This window comes from Callospermophilus lateralis, chromosome 9 (genome assembly GCF_048772815.1).
Source record: "Callospermophilus lateralis isolate mCalLat2 chromosome 9, mCalLat2.hap1, whole genome shotgun sequence".
Classification (NCBI taxonomy): domain Eukaryota; kingdom Metazoa; phylum Chordata; class Mammalia; order Rodentia; family Sciuridae; genus Callospermophilus; species Callospermophilus lateralis.
In genome coordinates, this window is record NC_135313.1 from 58180613 (window position 1) to 58200305 (window position 19693).

At 40.0% G+C, this 19693-nt stretch overlaps 1 protein-coding gene and 1 non-coding gene across 3 annotated transcripts in view; both read right to left on the minus strand.

Annotated features, from left to right (window-relative positions):
- Positions 1-9902, minus strand: part of Rapgef4 (Rap guanine nucleotide exchange factor 4) — a 214962-nt gene extending 205060 nt beyond the window's left edge. For both annotated transcript variants that reach the window (XM_076866656.2, XM_076866655.2), the window contains exon 1: positions 9533-9902. In XM_076866656.2, coding sequence (XP_076722771.1) covers positions 9533-9544 — 12 coding nt within the window. In that variant the 5' untranslated portion in view covers positions 9545-9902. The remainder of the gene's footprint in view (positions 1-9532) is intronic.
- Trnaa-ugc (transfer RNA alanine (anticodon UGC)) lies at positions 6076-6147 on the minus strand. The gene has a single exon. It is a non-coding gene; the product is annotated as a tRNA-Ala (tRNA).
- Positions 9903-19693: the final 9791 nt, after the last annotated feature.

The following is a 19693-nucleotide window of genomic DNA, read 5'->3' on the forward strand; positions in this document are numbered from 1 at the left end:
CAAAATGTGCTTAGGGAAGTGTCACTGGAACACAGTTCACAGGAAAGAGATTGAAGGGGACAAACTAATGAGTGAAAAAGAAAACCATAATGCAAACCAGGAAATGTTTCTGCTCACAGAATACATCTCCAACAAAAACTTGGAAAAGATATTTAAAAGCATATGACAAAGGGGGTATGTTCCTTTAATCTACAAAGGGCTTTTATGATCTTAGAACTGTAGATATAATCCATTAGAGTACTAGACAAAGAACTTAAACTAGTCACTTACAGATTAAAAACTAAAACTATCAAGAAATGTTTTTAAATGTTTAACCTCTTACAATAATTAGGTATTAAGTTTAACTAAGGAATTAATTAAGATTAGTGATAGAGAAATATAAGACAAAATAGCCTCCTAATTAATTTTTCAAAGTTTGAAATTACCACATTGAAGAACTAACAAAACAAGTTTAGTCACACACTGTTGGGAGCAATGTATATTGGTGCAGGCTTTCCAGAGTATATTTAGAAAATCTTTATTAAATTCTAAATTTCATATAATGTCCACGCAACTTCACTGGTAAAAACTTACTCCTCAAAATACATCAAAATACATGTATAAGAATGTCCCTTTCATTACTGTTTACAAGAATGAAACCCAACATAACTCTGCCCATCCATAGGAATAGGTTAAATAAATTATAGCAACCCCTTCAACAAAAAAACTCTGTCTCATAATGTGGCTAAACTCTATGGGTTCAGACAGAGGACTTTCTCTGATATACACTACATGAAGAAAAGCAGGATACATACAGACCATACAAATGATGCAGTCCCATTCATGGGGGTGTAAAAAAACACAAATGTTTTTAATGTATGTACCATAGTTATTGCTCATACCAATTTACTCCAAATCTCATAGCTCAGAACAATGGTTTTTGATGTTTCACTTTCTGAGGGCTCTAGGGAAGTTGTGTTGGTGACCCTGGACTTGCTCAGGCAGCTGCAGTGAGCGTGGAGGCGGGGAGGGTTGGTTAGGACTGAGTGCACTTCCTTTTCTGGGGTTCCAACTACCATGGCTGCAATGTCTGGAATGGACTAGATGGTTTTCCATCTCAGGTGTCCTCATAGGATGTAGTCAGCACACCCAGAGGGCAAAAGTGGGTATTGCAGGGCCAATACTTGAAGTTTAAAAAAAAAAAAAAAAAAAAAAAAAAGTCATTGTCTTTGAATTTTATAGGTCAAAGTATGCCCTGGGATCAGTATGGATTCAAGAGGAAGAAACAGATTATATCTTCTAATTGGAAAAGTTGTGAAGAATTGTAGTCGTGTCTAATCCACCACTACACATCTCTACATATCTACATATCTAATCTGCATCCATCTTAAGAAATGTGAAATGTTACTGAAGAAACTATTAAAATAATTTCCTCTGTGGAGAAGAGCTGGGAATATGAGTGTGGAAGAAAAAGGAAGAACTTTATTTTTCATTTCATGCATTTCTATACTCAGGGCTGATTTCATGGGCATGAGTGCTGCCAGCTCCAGGGGCCCCATTTTCTGTTTTAATCTGTTCTTGCTTTGAACACAGAATGGAAGGGTATTGGCAAAGAAACGCTATCATATTCTTTCTTTAGGTTACTTCCATGCATTAGCCAAACATGCCAAAAATAATGACATAAAGGACAAGGAAAGAGGACAACCCATTTTTCCTTTCGGTTCTTCCTTACTCATCAGTCAGCTTGAGAGAAAGTGTTGGTGTGCCTCAAGAAGAGAAATATAACCAGTTGAATCAGTTTTATGCATGGCTTTCACTGCCCTGATAAGAATAAAATACATATGCATGTACAAGCTAAGAAATATAAATAGGTAATTTCAGGGATTCTGCATACAAGTTAAATGTTCCTATATTTGCATTTAAAACTGGCATTGCACCACAGAAAGATAAATAGTAAATTTATGCTAATAATTTAAATTTTTGATTTTTCTTCACTTAGAATAACATTAAATAGCAAATAAAGAACAAATGACAAGTCGAGAGAGAATGCAGAGGAAAGTAAAAGGCTTAATATTTTAGCCCCACTGACGACAATTTTTTATTCTGGGGAGAACAAAGGACCCCATATTTTTATTTTGCACTGGGCCCTACAAATTATACAGTCAGCCTTGTGTGTCCTATTTGAACTTTGTATGTATATATCCTACTTTTGTATATTAAAAAATAGCTTTCTTTTTACCTCACCTCTCTTACCTACCCTTAGCTTTATGAGCTTTATGTCACCCTCAACTCAGATTACAATGGATGTGTTTTTAAAAATAAAATAACAATGAAATCCAGGGAAAGGGCAGTCAAAAGAAGATAGGCACCTAAATGAAGAAATATTTTAGTAAACAAAGGCACTATTTCATAGTATTATTCCTGCTCTCCTTTTGCAGGCAAACATTCATTCTGATTTATAGCCTTGGAGCCATGAGATTAAGCAAGAAGACTATGCCAGGGTTTAAAACCTGTACTCCATTTTATGAACTCAATTCATGACAGCTGCATGGTCAACATAAATATTTATTCTCTCCAGGGCCCTGGATGCAAGGTCAGCTACGCCACAAGGGGTGCCTGCCTTGATACATGTCAACTCGGGAAATATCTGGAGAAGTTATTTACAGAGATAACCTCTCAGAAAATTAATGCAAAAAGGATTTTTCATGTTGCATTTACTAATATGGTGTGAACATGATATCCTATAGCTTTAAGGCTTTATTAAAACTGGAGGAGGTATTATTTTTATATTTACTTTTTCATTAACTTTATTTTTATATTTATATATTACTAAACATGCACATTACTTTGAATTTTTTTTTTTTTATACCAGGAATTGAACTCAGGGTTACTCTACCACTGAGCCACATCCCCAGGCCTTTTTTATTTTTTTCAAAAATCATTTATTCAAACATTGAAAATAGTGAAATAGCACATGTATTTAAAAAAAAGACATCAAGAAACATAGAAATGATAAACATTATATGGAAGAAAATAGTCACCTGTGCAGAAATGAAAGGTAGATGAGAGGAAGTTTTGGTTAATTTTCTTGAAGCTTGGTTGTGAATACATGAGAAGTCATTTTAAAATATCTCTTGTTTCTTGTGTTATATCTGAAATATTTTTTCAATTGTAATACATTTTCTCCTGTGGTACTAAACCACTCAGAAGTGAACACAGATTCAATTCCTAAAAGGATCTTTTAGAAAGTATATAAAAGTAAAAAGAGTTTAAGCCAGAATATTTAGGAGACACAGAAGCAGCTGAACTTTGAGACTCGATTCTGTGAATCAACATTGCAAATAGCTAAATGTATTGAATCAGGACCTGGGCAATGATTGAAGAAAATGTCATCTTTTTTTATTTTGAGACAGGATCTTAACTAAGTTGCTTAGGGCTTCACTAAGTTGCTGAGGCTGGCCTCAAACTTGCAATCCTCCTGTCTCAGTCTCCCAAATTGCTGGAATTATTGGCTGTGCCCCCATTTGTCTGGCTAATTCTTAAAAAATACAAATTAAAATTGATTATTCTGATTTTCTATTTGAAACAAAGTCACATTTTACAAAATATTCTCAGATTTAAAACACTGGATAATGTTATACAATGTCCAACTTATTAGGGTTAGTAAAAAAGTAAACAGTAAAGCAAACTAAAACCTTACAAGTATGTTAGAGTCAATCTGCGTGAAAAAATCATGACTCAAAATGTCTTAATAGTTTTAAATCTTTTCACCTTATTTTCCTTTTCAAGAGGTTGAGAAAAGTCAATGTTATCTTGCCCAATAAGCCAATCTCAGACAATATTCAGCAAAAAATACTGTACGGAAGAAGCCAGTGAGGCTACTACTGGTGAGCAGAACTTCCTATTATATACTCTGTTGGATGTTTTGAATTTTGTACCAAAAGCATTTATTACCTAGTCTTAATAAGTTAAATAATTTCTTTAAAATAAAAACAGAATTCTTGCTTTGCACAATGGGCTGTTATGGTTAATTTCTTAAAATACCCTTGTCTGAGGTTGTCCAATTAGCTTTACTGGAATTGTTATATGTGGACAGTTTCCACCCCCTCCCCCCGGGGGGAAGACATGGGGGGAAGGGCAGGAGAACTGAGAATACAAATCCACACTTCTATGAAAACATCTTAATGTAGTTTAGTCATTTTGAAACTGAATACCAAATGCCTAAATGAGCATTAGTGGGGCAGTGGATTCATAAATTAGAAATATTTATTTTACAATGGGTATAGAACCTCTATCTATAAAGTATTTGTTTCCATCCCTGAAAGTTCACATTTTTCTAACTTTTTTTTCCATGACAAAAAGTTTGAAATGCCAATATCAAAGCCTTAAAGCCTGACGACAACTATTTTCTGTTTCTGCTCCCTCCATGAGAAATCCTATAATGATGTGTTAAAATGAGAGTCAATTTTCAGTTCTCTCTCCCATGAAGAGGGAATAGGCTACCTAATCTGGTCTATAACCTTTTAATTCTACAGAAAATGGCTCTTAATCTTTTGGGGATTAACAGACCCCTATCAGATTAAAGGGTATGGACCCTCTTTGCAGAAAGATGCACATACATATAAAAGATATCAAAGGTTAAATAGCTGGTTCATGAACTCCCCAGGGTTATGAATCCTAAATTAAAAGCACCTGTTGTGAGCCTGTCCCCTTTTCTGATGCTCCACGTAGACTTGACTGCCATGGACTAAATGAATTATCATATTTCTGGAAGACAGAAAGCTAAATTGGATAAAATTAGTTCATCTGTAGGAAAATGGATGGAACTTGAGACCATTATGTTAAGCAAAATAAGCCAAACTCAGAAGGTCAAGAGTCATACATATCTCTCACATGTGAAAGAGATGAAGAGGGGGCAAAAAAAGAGTGGGGGAATTTCAGGAAAATCAGTAGAAAATAGATACCTGAGGGTGGGAGGAGGAAAGCTGGGGGTGATATTGGCCAAATTATATTGTTATATTTTGTGGATGTATGAATATGCAACAGTAAATCCCATCGGTATGTATAACTATAATGCACCAATAAAAAACAATGTGGAAAGAATTTTTTAAAAAGCAGAGACCCACCATGAAATGTGAAATCCACATGACCATGATGTCCTTTAATCAGATCAGGCCCTTTGATCATGTCATGAGTCCCTCAGTGGGATGCTCCTCAGGGAACGTTCCTCCCAGTTATGGAGGAACAGGTGAAAATAAATGATGTGCAGCACTTCTGTTACCTGAGGACCAGGCCTGACGGTGAACTCCTGCCCTGTGGCATCCACAGAGACCCCACTGAAAGTGAGATGCACCAACTGATCAAGACCTGAGGCTAAATCTGGGAGAAACCAGATGCATCACGTGTGTCTACACAGTCCTTAGTTCCCTCTGGGTCAGTTCTGAAGTCACTTTCAACCTCTTGCTTCAGATTATCTCAGGCCAGGACTCCTTAGCTTCCAGCTTCCTTGCCAGTTTTGGGGGACCTTAAATCTTCCTTGAACCGAAGCAAATGTAGGTGTTGTCCTTCCTGATGATCCCCATCTCCCAATCAGATATCAAGCTCCCTAACAACCTGTCTTCCTTTTTTGATCATGGGCCTCTCTCTCTCCTCTCTCTCTCTCTCTCTCTCTCTCTCTCTCTCTCTCTCTTTGTTATCAGGAATTGAACCCAGAAGTGCTTAACCACTGAGTCACATCTTCAGCCCTTTTTTATTATTGCTGAGATTGGCCTCAAACTTTTAATCCTCCTGCCTCAGTCTCCCAAGTCTCTGGAATTACAGGCATGTGCCACCACGCCCATCGGGTCTTTTTTTTTTTAAGTTTTTTTTTTTTTTTTTTTTTAGTTGTAGATGAACACAATACTTCTATTTTATTTATTTATTTATATGCGGTGCTGAGAATTGAACCCAGTGCTTCACACATGCTAGGTAAGTGCTCTGCTACTGAGCCACAACCCCAGCCCTGGTCATTTTCTTTCTTTTTTTCTTTCTTTCTTTTTATTATTTATTTTTTAGTTATAATTGGACACAATACCTTTATTTCACTTATTTATTTTTATGTGGTGCTGAGGATCGAACCCAGGGCCTCCTGCGTGCAAGGCAAGTGCTCAATCACTGAGCCACACCCCAGCCCCTGGTCATTTTCTTTTTGATCATGTATATTTCATCGCCTTGAGAGGAAGTTCAGCCTCCTCCAAGTCTTTCCTTCAAAGACAAATATGATTTTAAAAACAGACCTGCAAGAAGCAACAGGTGTGAATGAGCAGCCATTATTTCTTCCCTGATATTATTCATCTGATGTGGATGACAGCAGATGTTAAAGGAGGTGGCATTTGGACTGGATCTTGGGTTGACTCGACAAAGAGACCAGGAAAGCACAGCAGAAACAGTAGTTAGCAGACCTGAAGCAGGGATATTTCACCAAGAATTTAACCTTCAGTTCTCTGGATTGCCACTTCTGAGCTTCTTACAAGGTTTTGCTCCAGGAGAGCCAGCCAGCACATGGCTGGTCTTGGAAGGGGCTTAAAGAGGACCTCAGAGGGAAAAAAAAAAAAAAAGGATATCCAAATCCAGTTCAGTCCTCACAAAAGGCAGGAGGATCTGAGGCTCCCCCCTCCATAAGAGTCAGAAAAGTTTCCATGTTTATCAAACATTATACATTTTCTGGGAACTTATCCTAGAGAAGTAGTTCTTCAAGTACAGACCAGGGACATCGTGGGCTCCCCAAATTCTCAGAAGATCCATGAATCCAAAACTCTTTTCATAATAATACTAAGATAAGACTTGCCTCTTTTATTCTCATTCTTTCACAAGGGCAAGCATAGAGGTTCCCAGGAACAACCTAATGGAAGATGGCACCATTGCACTGAGAGGGTGTGCCTGTAGGATCGTGGAATTAGGCAATGTTCTTGCAACTTATTTTCACACGACATAGACAAGCTGTAATTCAGAAAACCTTGAATAAACCCCACACGCTCATCTCTCCCACATGATTGCCATGATCACTTAAATCTGGCAGAAACCCCAATTTGAAAACACACTAGGAAATTCAACACAGACTAGCAAGGAGCAAACAGATCCATCACAGAGCTGTAGCCAGGGGCAAGGAGGCCAGCTAGGTATATGCTGAACCAGCAAGCACAGAGGAACACAAGGCTCTCAGCCCTGGTTGCCTTCTAGACCCACCTGGGATACTTTAAAAGGTCACAGATGCCAGGCCTCATCTTCTAGAGATTCAGAATTCACTGATTTAGGTAGAGTGAGGCATGAGAGGAAAAAAAATAAAAATAAAAATTCCCCCAGGTAATTCTAAGTAGAATGAGTTTAAGAACTATAACTGGACATAACTGGACATGTGGATGGACATATTACCTTTATTTTATTTATTTATTTATTTATATGCGGTGCTGAGAATTGAACCCAGTGCCTCACAGTATAGAGGCAAGTGCTCTATAGTGAGCCACAACCCTTTCACAAAAAATGAAAGATACCATAAAGTTCTTCTCCTTGTCTACAGTTTGATAGAACATGAACTGTTGCCCTCTATTTTATTCTTCCCATTCACATAATTTGTGGCTTCTTTCATTTGCAAACCAAAAGAGAGGGAGACACTGTATTTTTCAACACTTAAGGCATATAAATAATCGATGGGCATTAACCTTGACTGTCTCCAACCCTTGAGGTAAGATTTAAGTCATGGTATTTCTGTTGTACAACAAGGTGGCCCAGGAGGCTGGAGAGTGCTGCAGGAAGTCATCCCACAAACTTGGGTTAAACCAGGAATAGATCAGCATTTCAGGCCAGACCACTCGACCACATGAATGGCCTGTGGAAGGTCTGTCGTGCATTCCTTGGTTTGGGCTAGACAGCTCAGAACACTGAGGTCAGGGACATCAACCAGGGTCAAGACTGCAGGAACCTAAGAGGCCAGCATTGTGACCAAATTTCCTGCTATTTCTTTCTTGGTGTCAGACACCACCCCAGCCCTCTAACCTCTCACCAGAAGCCTGGAATTGATGCACGAGAGGAATCTGGACCCACTAGAGCAGGAAAGTCGCACAAGCACAGGGCTTTCTACCCATAAAGAGCTTAAAGAGAGCCAACAGTCCACACCAGGAGTTCCTTCTAGAAGTCTCAAGTTCTTAGAGGCTTTCCCATTAAACTGCCTCTGCCTGGGGTCCCATGAACCCTCACTGTGAATTTCTCCAGATGATGACTGAAAACAAACACCACACAAAGCTGGGCCTGGGGAAATGCAGCACATGACACTCTCCTTGATTAGACTGCCTGGGGCCCCACAGAGGAGGGGGAGAGGGCAGAGAGCGGACTCATAAGGAAGGAGCCCTGCCCCTCCCTCAGCACAAGGCTGCCGCCAATGCCATCATTTGATTAACTGGCCCCAACCCTTTGGGGATGCTGATAAACAGCAAAAGAATTCTGAAGCAGAGCTCTTTTGTGGATATGAAACAAAACCCTGGCTGGAAATAAACCTCCCCTGTGCTCCCCCCATGACCTCCAGACACCATCTTTCCCAGAGTATTTTTCGGTTTGTCTCATATTCAGTTAATCTTACATTTGTGCATATGCTGGTCTATCTTATCCACTACACTGTAAACCACAAGGGAGCAGACAGGGTGGCTTTTGCACCTCCCCTTGGTGGGAACCAAGTATGCTTGTTGTGTGTGTCAGAAGCTTTTTAGAAGTGAGCGAGGCAAGCAGCCATTGGAAGGGCACAGTGCCCAACTTGCTGGCAAATGAGGAGGCACAGAACCTTTTGGCACAACGGAAGACCAGAGTATCCACTGCACACTCCTGAAATGAAACCTCCAGGGAGCCTCAGCAAGAGGAACGACTACTGGTCACAGCACCAACCAGCATGCTGGGCAGCAGCTGGGCATCCTGGCACCTGCCAGCCAGGCCTTGATCTATTCAGACCCCCTGATCATCTTCTGAGAAACAGTGAGATCATAGCTTGGGGAGCCAGTGGGGCTTTGAGTTATCAATAATGCAGCAGAATTTTCATAAACACTGAGGACTTCACATAATCTGAGAGCTACAGTCAAGATATCCTCCCCTAGGCACCCAGAGGGGAAAATACCATCACACTCAATCTGTTCCTGGCCCCAAAATTCATTTTTAATATATGCCATTCAAATATGTCACTGGATAGATACATATTTAATATTGATGTGATAGATATGACTCTGCCTAGTTATGAACAACTACATTTCTCTTCTAGAAATATAGTTAAGATCATGAGACTACATAAATATTCTTCACTATCAGAAAAAGATAAGCTCCCCCCACCCCCCACCCCCACAGCACAGACACCACAAACAAAGATGAAATCAAATTATGGCAGCGCCATGGTACCTATGTAGGTCTGGTGGAAAATAATTAGAAAAGCCAGAGATGTTAGCATAATTCCTCCAACCGAATGTAAACCGTGACAGGTACCATGTCCCCACTGTCCCATCCTTCACGGAAGAACAGAGAAGAACACAAAGACTCTGACCTTGTAGAGCATGCGTCCCTCTTTTCCTGTCTCTCAGAGTTCTCAGACATCCAGTGAACAGCTACCCTTTATCTGGGCAGCAAACGTGCCTCCATCCCCTGCAGTCCCCTGTTCACGTCTGTTACTGAGCACCTCTGGTCCACAGAGAGAAACAGAGCTGAAGTTTTCCAGGAATGCTGAGGCAGTCAAAGGTGATGAGAAAAGACTTCCTTTTTTTTTTTTTTTCCCCTATGTTTAAACTTTAGCTAACTCCTAATAATCTCACTCCTTTTCCTTCTGCATTTGAATTACTTTGCCACTCCACGGAAAAGCTTGAAGACAGAGGAGTGAGCCCCTGATGCTGACATGAGGTCCAAGTCATCGGATCAGGCTTCCGTTTAGTTTCAAAGAATCAGAGCTGTGAGTAGAGAGACCAGGGAACCAGCCAACAGGATGTGTGTGTGGCTGGAGTTCCTGGCACCAAGTCTTGGCTTTCATGTTTATTTTTGGATGTATTTTTCTTAGCCCTTTGATGCAAATTTCTGGCCTGGGAAGTAACCCTAACAGTACAAGTTCCAAAGTTGCCAAAAGTTAGCTGAGGCTTCTGACTTGGGAGAGTTCAGGCCCCTTGCCTTCTGGGCTCTGATGCTCTTCAGATGAAGTTTGAGTTCCTGAGGCAATAAAAGGAAAGCCAGGAGGTCCTGCCTCAATATCCCTGGCCCTAAACATCCATCGGAAACACTATTCCACCTGGCAAGCCTACCACGAATGCAAAAGGGAAACAAGCTGGAATGGTTAGCATGCTCAATGAAGCCACAAAACCCACCCAGAGGACTCCTGAGATACTTACGCTCTGAGATTTTGTTGTAGGTATCTGGCTTTCATTTTTCTGACAGCCACTGAGAGAGATCATCCTGCCTATTCAAGCAGGAGCAGATGCCTCTGGAAGGTATATTATTCTAATAAGGTTTTTAAAAGCAGCAACGACTAAGCTGCTGTCCGTTCCTACTCTCCCAGTGGCTTGAAAGATTATTAATGGAAAGACGGCCTTTCCTCCTATCTATTCTAAAAGAAGCAATAAACAGAAACAACTAAAAAGCTTTTCACAACTGCCAACATATCTGGTAGAATCTTCTAGGGAAAAAAACTTAAAATTAGGAAACAGAGAGAGATGTAAACATATTTCTTCAAAGCATTCATTACTCCTAGAAATATCTGTTCACTAATTTCTTTCAAATGTGTATACCTTTTATTTTTACCATTCAGTTTTATATCTCATAAAGCATGAAATAGATTTTCAGTCAGTGACAATATTTACTGAGATCACAAACACATTTGGGGAATAAATTCTGCTATACCAATTACTACATCCAAGCACTGGTTCTCCGTAACATGTTTTGCTCTGATTCAAATAAAATCACAAGAGTGTCCTGAGAGATGTCTGAATAACAATGATAATGGAAGAAACACTTTTATTGTGACATAGGTCATTTTACTCCAATCTTTATATTTTTCAAAGAATTTATTCATAAATATGTAATATTATTCTGAACATGTTCAAACATGACTCACAGTATTGGAATTTTTTTTTTAACCAGAATGATGTTCATGCGATTGAAACAGTGTCGGTTATAGAATGAGATGTTTGATAACTCGGCGGTACACCGCTAGTTCTTGGGTAGTGATTTGACCATGACTGTCTCTCACGGCTACTTCCCTGAGTACATTGGACCCTCACGTCATTTCATGTCATGCATGTGAAAGATTCCACATAAAGATGTCAAAACATGCCGCAAACCTGAAAGAACCCTCAGACTACATGAGATATGAAGGGAGGAAGAAAAACAAAAGGAAAAAAGAATGAAAACCCTCAGTGTTGTTGCTCTAAGCGAGCAAAAACCCTCCTGTACTACATATGCTGAGAAGAGATTCATGGAATTGGATCATAAATCAGTTTTATATTTATTCCAAGAGCCACCATCCATCATACATACCCATAATCTTGGATCAACTATTAATAACTGGCTTAAATTCCCAAGCCTCCACTTAACCACTTTGCCATTTAGCTTTCCTCACTAAGGGCAGAAAATGCCACCAGTGTCAGAGTTGAAATTATAAATTATAATTGTCTCAAGAACTAAAAATGGTATTCCAACACTTTCAAATTAATTCTCTTCTGGATGTAATTCAGAAACATTTCCTCCAGTCTCTCCCCTCCCCTCTCTCCCTAGCTCTTCCTCCCTCCTGAGACGTTACTGAAAAATGAGATGTTTTATACCCTGGTTAATATTTACAAGTTCTCCTATCAAAGAGGCAAGAGAAGAGGGAGGCGCCATTGACCAACTCTGAATAAATTCACCTTAATTCACTCAAGCTAAGAAAGCATGACCTGACTTGAAGAGGGTCCAGCACTGTACCTCTGAATCTGACCATAAATTGAAAACTAAAATATGGAAAAGGAGGAGGAAAGAAAGCAGTTCTCACTAGGAAAGATATCGAGTAAAAGATAAGCATCAAGCTGCCCTCTCAGTGATATCTTAGGGCATGTTTATGTTTTTGAGGTATTTGCAGAGATAATTGAATAAATGCTTCTGGTTACATTTATGACAATAATTTTTTAAAAACTAGGTGTTGCTTAATTGACTTACAACAGAATAGACTATATAAAGCAAGAGATATTTGGGATGAACTGAAAAGGATTTCAAACCTCATATGTGGCCTTCTGAGTACAAACCTGTGGAAGTCTGAGTAACCTGCCTTGGGCCTGGGAGGAAATGGGAATTTCCCAGCTTTGTGCCGCCATCACAGCCCAAGCATAAGACACAAACACAGCTTTGCTCAGTCTATGAAAGAACTTTTTTTGACTATACTACCTATTAATGATTAGCCATAATTTTCAGTGAGAAGTAACTCAGAACCCTGATGGGAGTGCTTCAGGTTTCAACCCCTCTAAGTGACATCAAGAATATATGTGTATGCAGCTAATATAAGGCGCTTACCATAAAATGGGACCACCACGACATTCCTCAAAAGTAAAGAGTCAAATGAAATGAACAGGGAAATGTAGGCCACAATTAATTTATGTTGTCTTATTTTTACAATTTGGACCCCTGACCCAGCCCTGACTCTGAGCTCTTACCTACTCTGCTGCTGCCTTCTCTCTGTATCTCACGGTTCAGTGGTGTCTCCAACTGAATCTGAAAGAACATCAGCCTTTTCTACACAGACCTTGCGTTCACAATCCTTCCCTGCTCTGTGGCTGACACATCTAAGATTTCAGCTGATGGTATGAGCTTGGGTTTTGATATTGCTAGCAGATGTCACCAGTGTGATGGATGGTTGAACCATAAACCCTACTATTTGACATAATCAAGGAACAGGTGGTCTGGCTATCACACATTTTTTGCTTGTAGTTGGAGCTATATATGCATCACCAAATATTCAAAGAACAAAAGTAAGATTCACTTAATGACAATAGGTTATACTCCAAAATTATATTATTGGCTTTGTTTTATTTTCTGTCTCCTCCACGTACAGCAGAAGCTTCTGCCCTGAGAATCTGTCAGTTTTGTTTATTGACACCTAACACACAGGAGATACTCAGCATTTGTTGTATAAATGAACTGTAAAATAAATATCAATCTTTTTTTTCAGAAGGTACTTTAGAATTACACATCTTCTTGGGATTATGTATGCACAAGCATAGCCATTTAAAAAGTTCTGATTAACAGATCACTAGATAATGAGATAAGTGATAGAGGTTGGTTTGTGAACTTTAAATAGTGAACACGTGAACTTTAAATAGTGAACACGTTGACTGAGTATCTAATTCATACTCTGCACTTCATTGCAAGGACAGGCAAATGAAATGAAGTATTGGATGTGGACTAATCTCTTCCTCAGAGAATCCAGTCCTCCTCCTGTAAAAGAAGCCAGACTGAAAACTATCCATCCTTTTGAGCACTAAATGGCTCTCTGAAACTTGCCCCTGGCACAGTAAAGTCAGCGGCAGAGGAGAGCAGAAATCAAGCTCTGAGGTTTCAGTTGAGGGATTGGACCCACAGAGCTGCAAAACACATGGTAAGGTTTTAGAGAGCAAGGACAGTCCTCAATATCAATGTCTCCATTTAATAATTTTCCTCTAAGGGAAACACCTATAGAAAACAGTCTAAGATATACTCAGGTACAACTTACCCAGGAATCAAGCACCACCACCAATTGTGGAGCAAGTGGGTTACCAGGAGTCTCCTGATACCCTTAGCATCACCCTTAACATTTTCTTGCCCAAAATGTTTGATTGATCTAATTAAGATTTTAGCCCTAACTTCTATTTACAGGAAACCTGGGGTAAAGGTGTAAAAGAAGACATCAAGAGAACACACTCAGATAAATCTTGAACTTGGGGGAAATTGACCTGGCCTTTTAAATAAGTCAATGCCCAGGGGAGAAAGGAAAGGGAGAAAGGTAGAGAAAAACAAGAGAGGCAGAGAGAGGAGAGACATTTAGATGTAACAATCAAATGTGATGCATGCTTTTTTCTGGAGCCTGGTTTGAAAAAAGAAATAGCTTATAAAAGATATTTTGAGATCAATTGAAAAAAAAAATTGAAATATAGACTGGGTATTAAATGATATTAGGATATTATCATTAGTTTTGTAGAGACTAGCATTATGGGTATGTAGCAGGATACTCTAATTTGGGAGGAATACATGCTGAATACTGAGGATGAAATGCATGATGTTTATCATTCACATTAAAGAGCTCAGAAGAAAACAAAGCGAAGACAGCTGGAGGTTAAAGATTGCTGAGCTAAGTGGGGTGCGCCCGTGCCCCCTGCACTCTTCTTTGCAATTTTGTTTGAAAATACTTTTAATAAATTTAATGTTCCTAGGCAGCAACTTCTCAAGAACTTGCTTCACAGCACTGAGGGCTCCTAATTAAAATACATTTTTAAATATTTCCACAAACCACCCTCTATCAAGCAATTTGAGCAAGTCGTCCCAGACAAAAGAGACGACGGAGCCGCATGGCAGGTAGGAGTCTTTTTTTTTTTTTCTCCTTACACCAGTTTTCCAAATTCCCTTTTTGAAAAAGACTTTTCAGTTTACCTTTTAAAATGAAAGATCCACAAAATGGCTTATTTGCCTCAAGCCTGGTCCCTTTTAATTGACGGAAAAACCTCTCCACACACACCTCATGCAAACCGACTTTTGCTTTTCCTTCCTAAAACTAGCTTTTGTCTCTGAACTTTACAGAGCCGTGGGAGATCTTTAATATTTTCTAAGAGAAACATTTCAAACAAGTAACCCTGCAATTTATTCACTAGTGCCAAGAATAAAAGTAACAGGTTTCACCACCAAGGCCTTCCAAGGCTTCGCCTGACTTTCAAGGCCAGCGTCATTCATTCACCTGCAGCTGGGCCCCCCTAATGCATCCATCATTTGTTTGGCTCTGGGGGAAACTATTTGATTACACAAAATTCTTTTTAGATCAAGTTTAAAATCTTAGCCACACTGGGACAAGTGGCAAAGCCTGCCGGCTCAACGGGTTAACTCTTGGACATACTGAGCCCTGGACAAAGACAAGGAGCAGCCACAGGTTAAAATCAGAAGCTAAAAGAACTGAAAAGGAATGAGTGTCAGAGATGCAAAGCTTAGCTGGGCCTTTATAAGTGCTTTATTTGCCAAGACGGCATGTAAGATGATTTATTCCCCCTACTCCTTGTAAATGAGCACAGCGCCCTGAGATATACCAGGAAGCATCAGTAAATGCAAAAGCTACCAGGACACATGGCATCCCTCCACTGCTGAGGCACCTATGCATCCTGAAGTTGGCAAGTAACCAGACATCTTTATGTACCTCCATTCCGCATACCTTATTATAGGGCACATCATTTTTAAAAGCATTTTAAATGAAGCAGATGTTAACCCCATTCATTCCACTTTCCCGGGGAACATGTCAATAATAATTTTTAAAATGCAAAAGAAAATGTCAAAGTATTTTGTTCCCTGGTTAAGAATACATCTGTAGAATAGGAGGGAGAAAATACATAAAAACGCTCTATGGTCATTCAAGAAATAATTATAAGGTATGTCAAACTACAGAAAATTGAGCAAGCACTAAATTAAAAAAAAAAAAGATGTCTTGTGTCAAAATGGCTTTTTCACTCACTCATTTCAAAAACAAGTTTTGAAAATTAAATTCCATCTACCAGCTCAGAACAGAACACATTAAGGTCTGACTGTAATGCCATTATCCGTGTGGCGACTCCCGTTCTCATCGGAAACTGTATTAATTGACAAAGAAGCCTTGGGGCTCACCTCCCATAGTGCCTTGAAGTCCTTCTGCTCGATGCGGAGCAGTTCGCTGCTCTCCCTGGTAACGATGGTCGCATGGCGGGGCGTGTTGTCCAGAATGGACTCTCCAAAGGCTGTCCCAATCCCCAGGGTGCAGATGGTCACTGCATCCTGAGAATCCCCAAAAACGGTCATTAGAAAATTCAACATTTAGCATATGAGTGAGTTGTCTTTTCTTCGAATTTAAATATAATTTGTACAAAATAAAACATCCAACTTCATTGTACCATTCATTGCACATGTTGGCATGATCCCCACCCAAATCAAGACCCAGAACATTTATATGATCCCCAAAAGTTCCCCTTTCCAGTCGAGATCCTTACTTCAGAGTAAATCACTGACCTGATTTCTATCAACCTGAAGGAGTTCTGCTTGTTGCAGAACTTCAAGTAAAAGCAGACAAATAATTGCTGTTGTCTATGTCTGACTTTGTTCAATATAATGTCTATAAGATTTGTGTGTGTTCTTGCATGGATCGATAGTTCTTTCTTCTTATTGGTAAATAGTTTCCCATTGTGTGGGCATGTCACTGTTTGCCTATCCATTCTCCTATCGTGCATTTGGGTTGTTTCTAGTTTGGTGTTATGATAAGTAAAGCTGCTACCAATAGTCTTGCTATCTTCTGCAACTTCTATCTGCTTTAAGAAAAGGACAGAAACCCAGTGAAGATGAACTCGGCCTTCTCAGTGAAAGGGTACAGTTATAATATTTAAATAGGAAACTGGAGCAGGGATGACACTGTGTCTGTCTGTCTTGAAGAGATGAAGAAGCTGAAGGTCTCAGTGGTGGGTTCACAGGGCCCCAGCTCACACAGTAAATAAGCAGTACAGATTCTAACCACGTCTGACTATAGATAACAAGCTTTTTGTATCATGCTGCCTCCTGCAGCCACAACAGAGTAAAAACAGTAGCTGAAATACTGTGGCTAGTTCACAAATTGCATGAATCAATGATTCAGAAGTATCATAAGGAGTACTAAAAAAGAAATTTCCTCTCTACATGCAACATTGGCGATAATGTTTGGAATTAATCCTAACTAGTTTCAAATAATGCAAATAGCCACTCAAAATCATCTGGACATTAATTTAGCAAGGTATTATAAATTAAGGAAGATACACAAGGGTGATCCTTTGAGTTAGAAGGCACAGTTTTCCTTTCATGCATCTGATACACAATAATAGGTAAATGATATTAAGATCAAGTTAGTGCCTCTGTAATCACATCTCTAAGACAAATGCCCATAAGAATCCAGTTTCTTGAACCATGGAAAATTGCTACTACACAGATATTAGCATATGAAATTAGGTTCGGGAAAATAAAATCAATAATATTTCAGAAAAGAATAAAAGATCAGGGGAAATTTTAAGAATAGGCTGCTAATAAACTTTCCAGAGAGACAATTGAAAATAAATTCACTCAGAAAAACATGCCCAGAACTGAAACATCAATACTCAGTAAATTGGGTATGTCTGAGTAATTTTCAAATTCTAGTAAGAACACAAGTAGATTATGATAAGTCGCAGGCTTTCACAGATTTTCTAGAATAGCAGGTTCCCTGGAGGCTCCCACTAAATCGTTCATTTTACTACAACCTGAACCCTTCAGAAAGAATTCTTTTGGCCTAATTTGTACTTTCCAGCATTAAATTCTACGTTAAAACTTGAAAGGGTTAGATCATAAGTATTACTGCTGCTATGATTCACATAGTTTAGATTTCTAAGGTTATTAGCAAAGTATAAGGCAAAAGAAAGATGACAATTTCAGTTCTTTGTGAGCTAGTTGTAGAGTGGATGGATCAACCAGTCTTCTCTTTTCCTACCTCTCATCCCTGATACATGTAGTTTGTCACCAAATGCTACACAAAGACAGGCTAGGAAACTCACATCAGCCTATATCGCTACCATGAGTGCAGAAAATGGAACTCATTCTGGGAATTTCTCCGAAGGGCTGAACTTACCCAGACTTTATCATGTATAACAAAATTTAGTCATGACAGCATTTCCAACTGCACCGCTCATAGCATTTCATCATGTCCCAGCCTCCTCCGTAAGGAACAAGAGGCCCACGCCCATGGGGACATAGCCACAGTGGGTCATTTGCTCAGGAACCCAAGCTCTCCTACCAGAAGTGAGTATGTGGTCAGTCTTTCCCTGTCTCCTCCTTCACGCTCAATCCACTCAAATTTAAGCATAGGGAGCCACAGATTACAAGACATGGTCTAGGACTAGGGGTGCAGCTCAGTGGTAGAGCACTTGCCTAACATAGGAGAGGCCCTGGGTTCGCTCTTGGGTCCTGCTAAACAAACCACCAACAACAAAACAAATATAAGATATGATCTTGAAATGAGGATGGAAAAATCTCTCCAAAAAGATATGTTATTTGCAAATTCAAACTTAACAGTGGATTCAAAGCATGTGTAGGACAAATTTACTTAGAAACCAGAATGGATTGGGGACATGTGGGTTGGGCACTGGGACAAGTGGCCACAGGGAAAAGCTGAACGAGCTAGGAAACATTTTCACTCTAAAGATTAGCGACTGTCCTTGTAGTCCATGGCTGCTTGGTGCTATTTACAATGCAGTCCCACGCAGGGTCTTGCATGTGCTTTAGAAAGAAATTATCAAACAAAGATATTCACATTCGAATGTTCTCTCATTTAGCAGAACTAGTGTACGTTGCTCAGTACGCAGGCTGGAAGGCAGGACACACGTGAGAAGGATGAAGAGAGCCCGGGTGGAAGGAGCACTCCTCTCGTGTGCATGCTGAACAATCCCTACAGGTCAGAATCTGCAGGTGTGCTTGATGCCTGCCCTCGCCTGTTGCTGAAAGGATCTGTGGCTGAATGTAGCGGGGTGACTGCTTTTAAGCTTACACATACTCCAGAGGTCTGCTCACATCTCAATACTTATTTAATAGGGACTATTCAGAAGAACATTTGTATTTTCTGCTCGTTTGTGGATTAATGTTCAGAGAGACCATCTGAAAGAAAATGTTTTCAGTGACACCAAAGGAAGCAACCAGCACCAACCCAGGGAATCTGGAACAACAGTGCAGGGATGTTCTATCTTGCAAGGTGGTGATTTATTTTTGAGGACTTTCAAATGGGAAGTGGAAATTTAAAAATCTGAATGTTCAAGGTTGACGGTGGATTTCACAGACGCTGCCATCCCCCAACTCCACCCCAGAAGTCATTTGTAGCTTTCTGGACAGTTCCATACATGCCTTGAAAGTCTACTTCACAGCTCTGCCTGAGGGCAGAGTGCCACCCAGCCAGCACCTGGAAGGGGCACCCTCCTGCACAGAGGCAAGGCAATGGGGGTTAACTCTGCAGCTTCCCTGCCCGGCTGAGTTCTTCGCAGGTCCCCTGGAGGAGCAAACCCATTGACCCACTGAGAAAACACTTACAACACACCACTGGCTTTCCTTCCTTCCTTGTACACTCCCCCCAATCCCTTGCCACACCCCCTGTCTCCAAAAAAACTACTTTCAGCTCAATCCTTGTCTCCAAAGCTGCTTCTGGGAAACCTCAAATAAGAAAGAGGGTAGTTAGCCAAGATGGCTGTGGGTCCCAAACTGCACTGAGACCTCGGGGGAGGTGCTGAACCAAACCAGCATTCTCAGAGAGAGTTCTGTGACAGGGACTGAGACCAGAGTACCATTTACTGCCTTCATCAGACACAGCCTAAGTGCAGCCTCCCTCAGGGGACACATGGGAAGACTTCATTGTATCAGGGAAACAAGTTTGGCCTCCCAAGGTCAATTCCACTATAGAACTAGGAGTGATGGGTTTTCAAAAAAAAAAAAATGGCCTATAACATGTCACTCA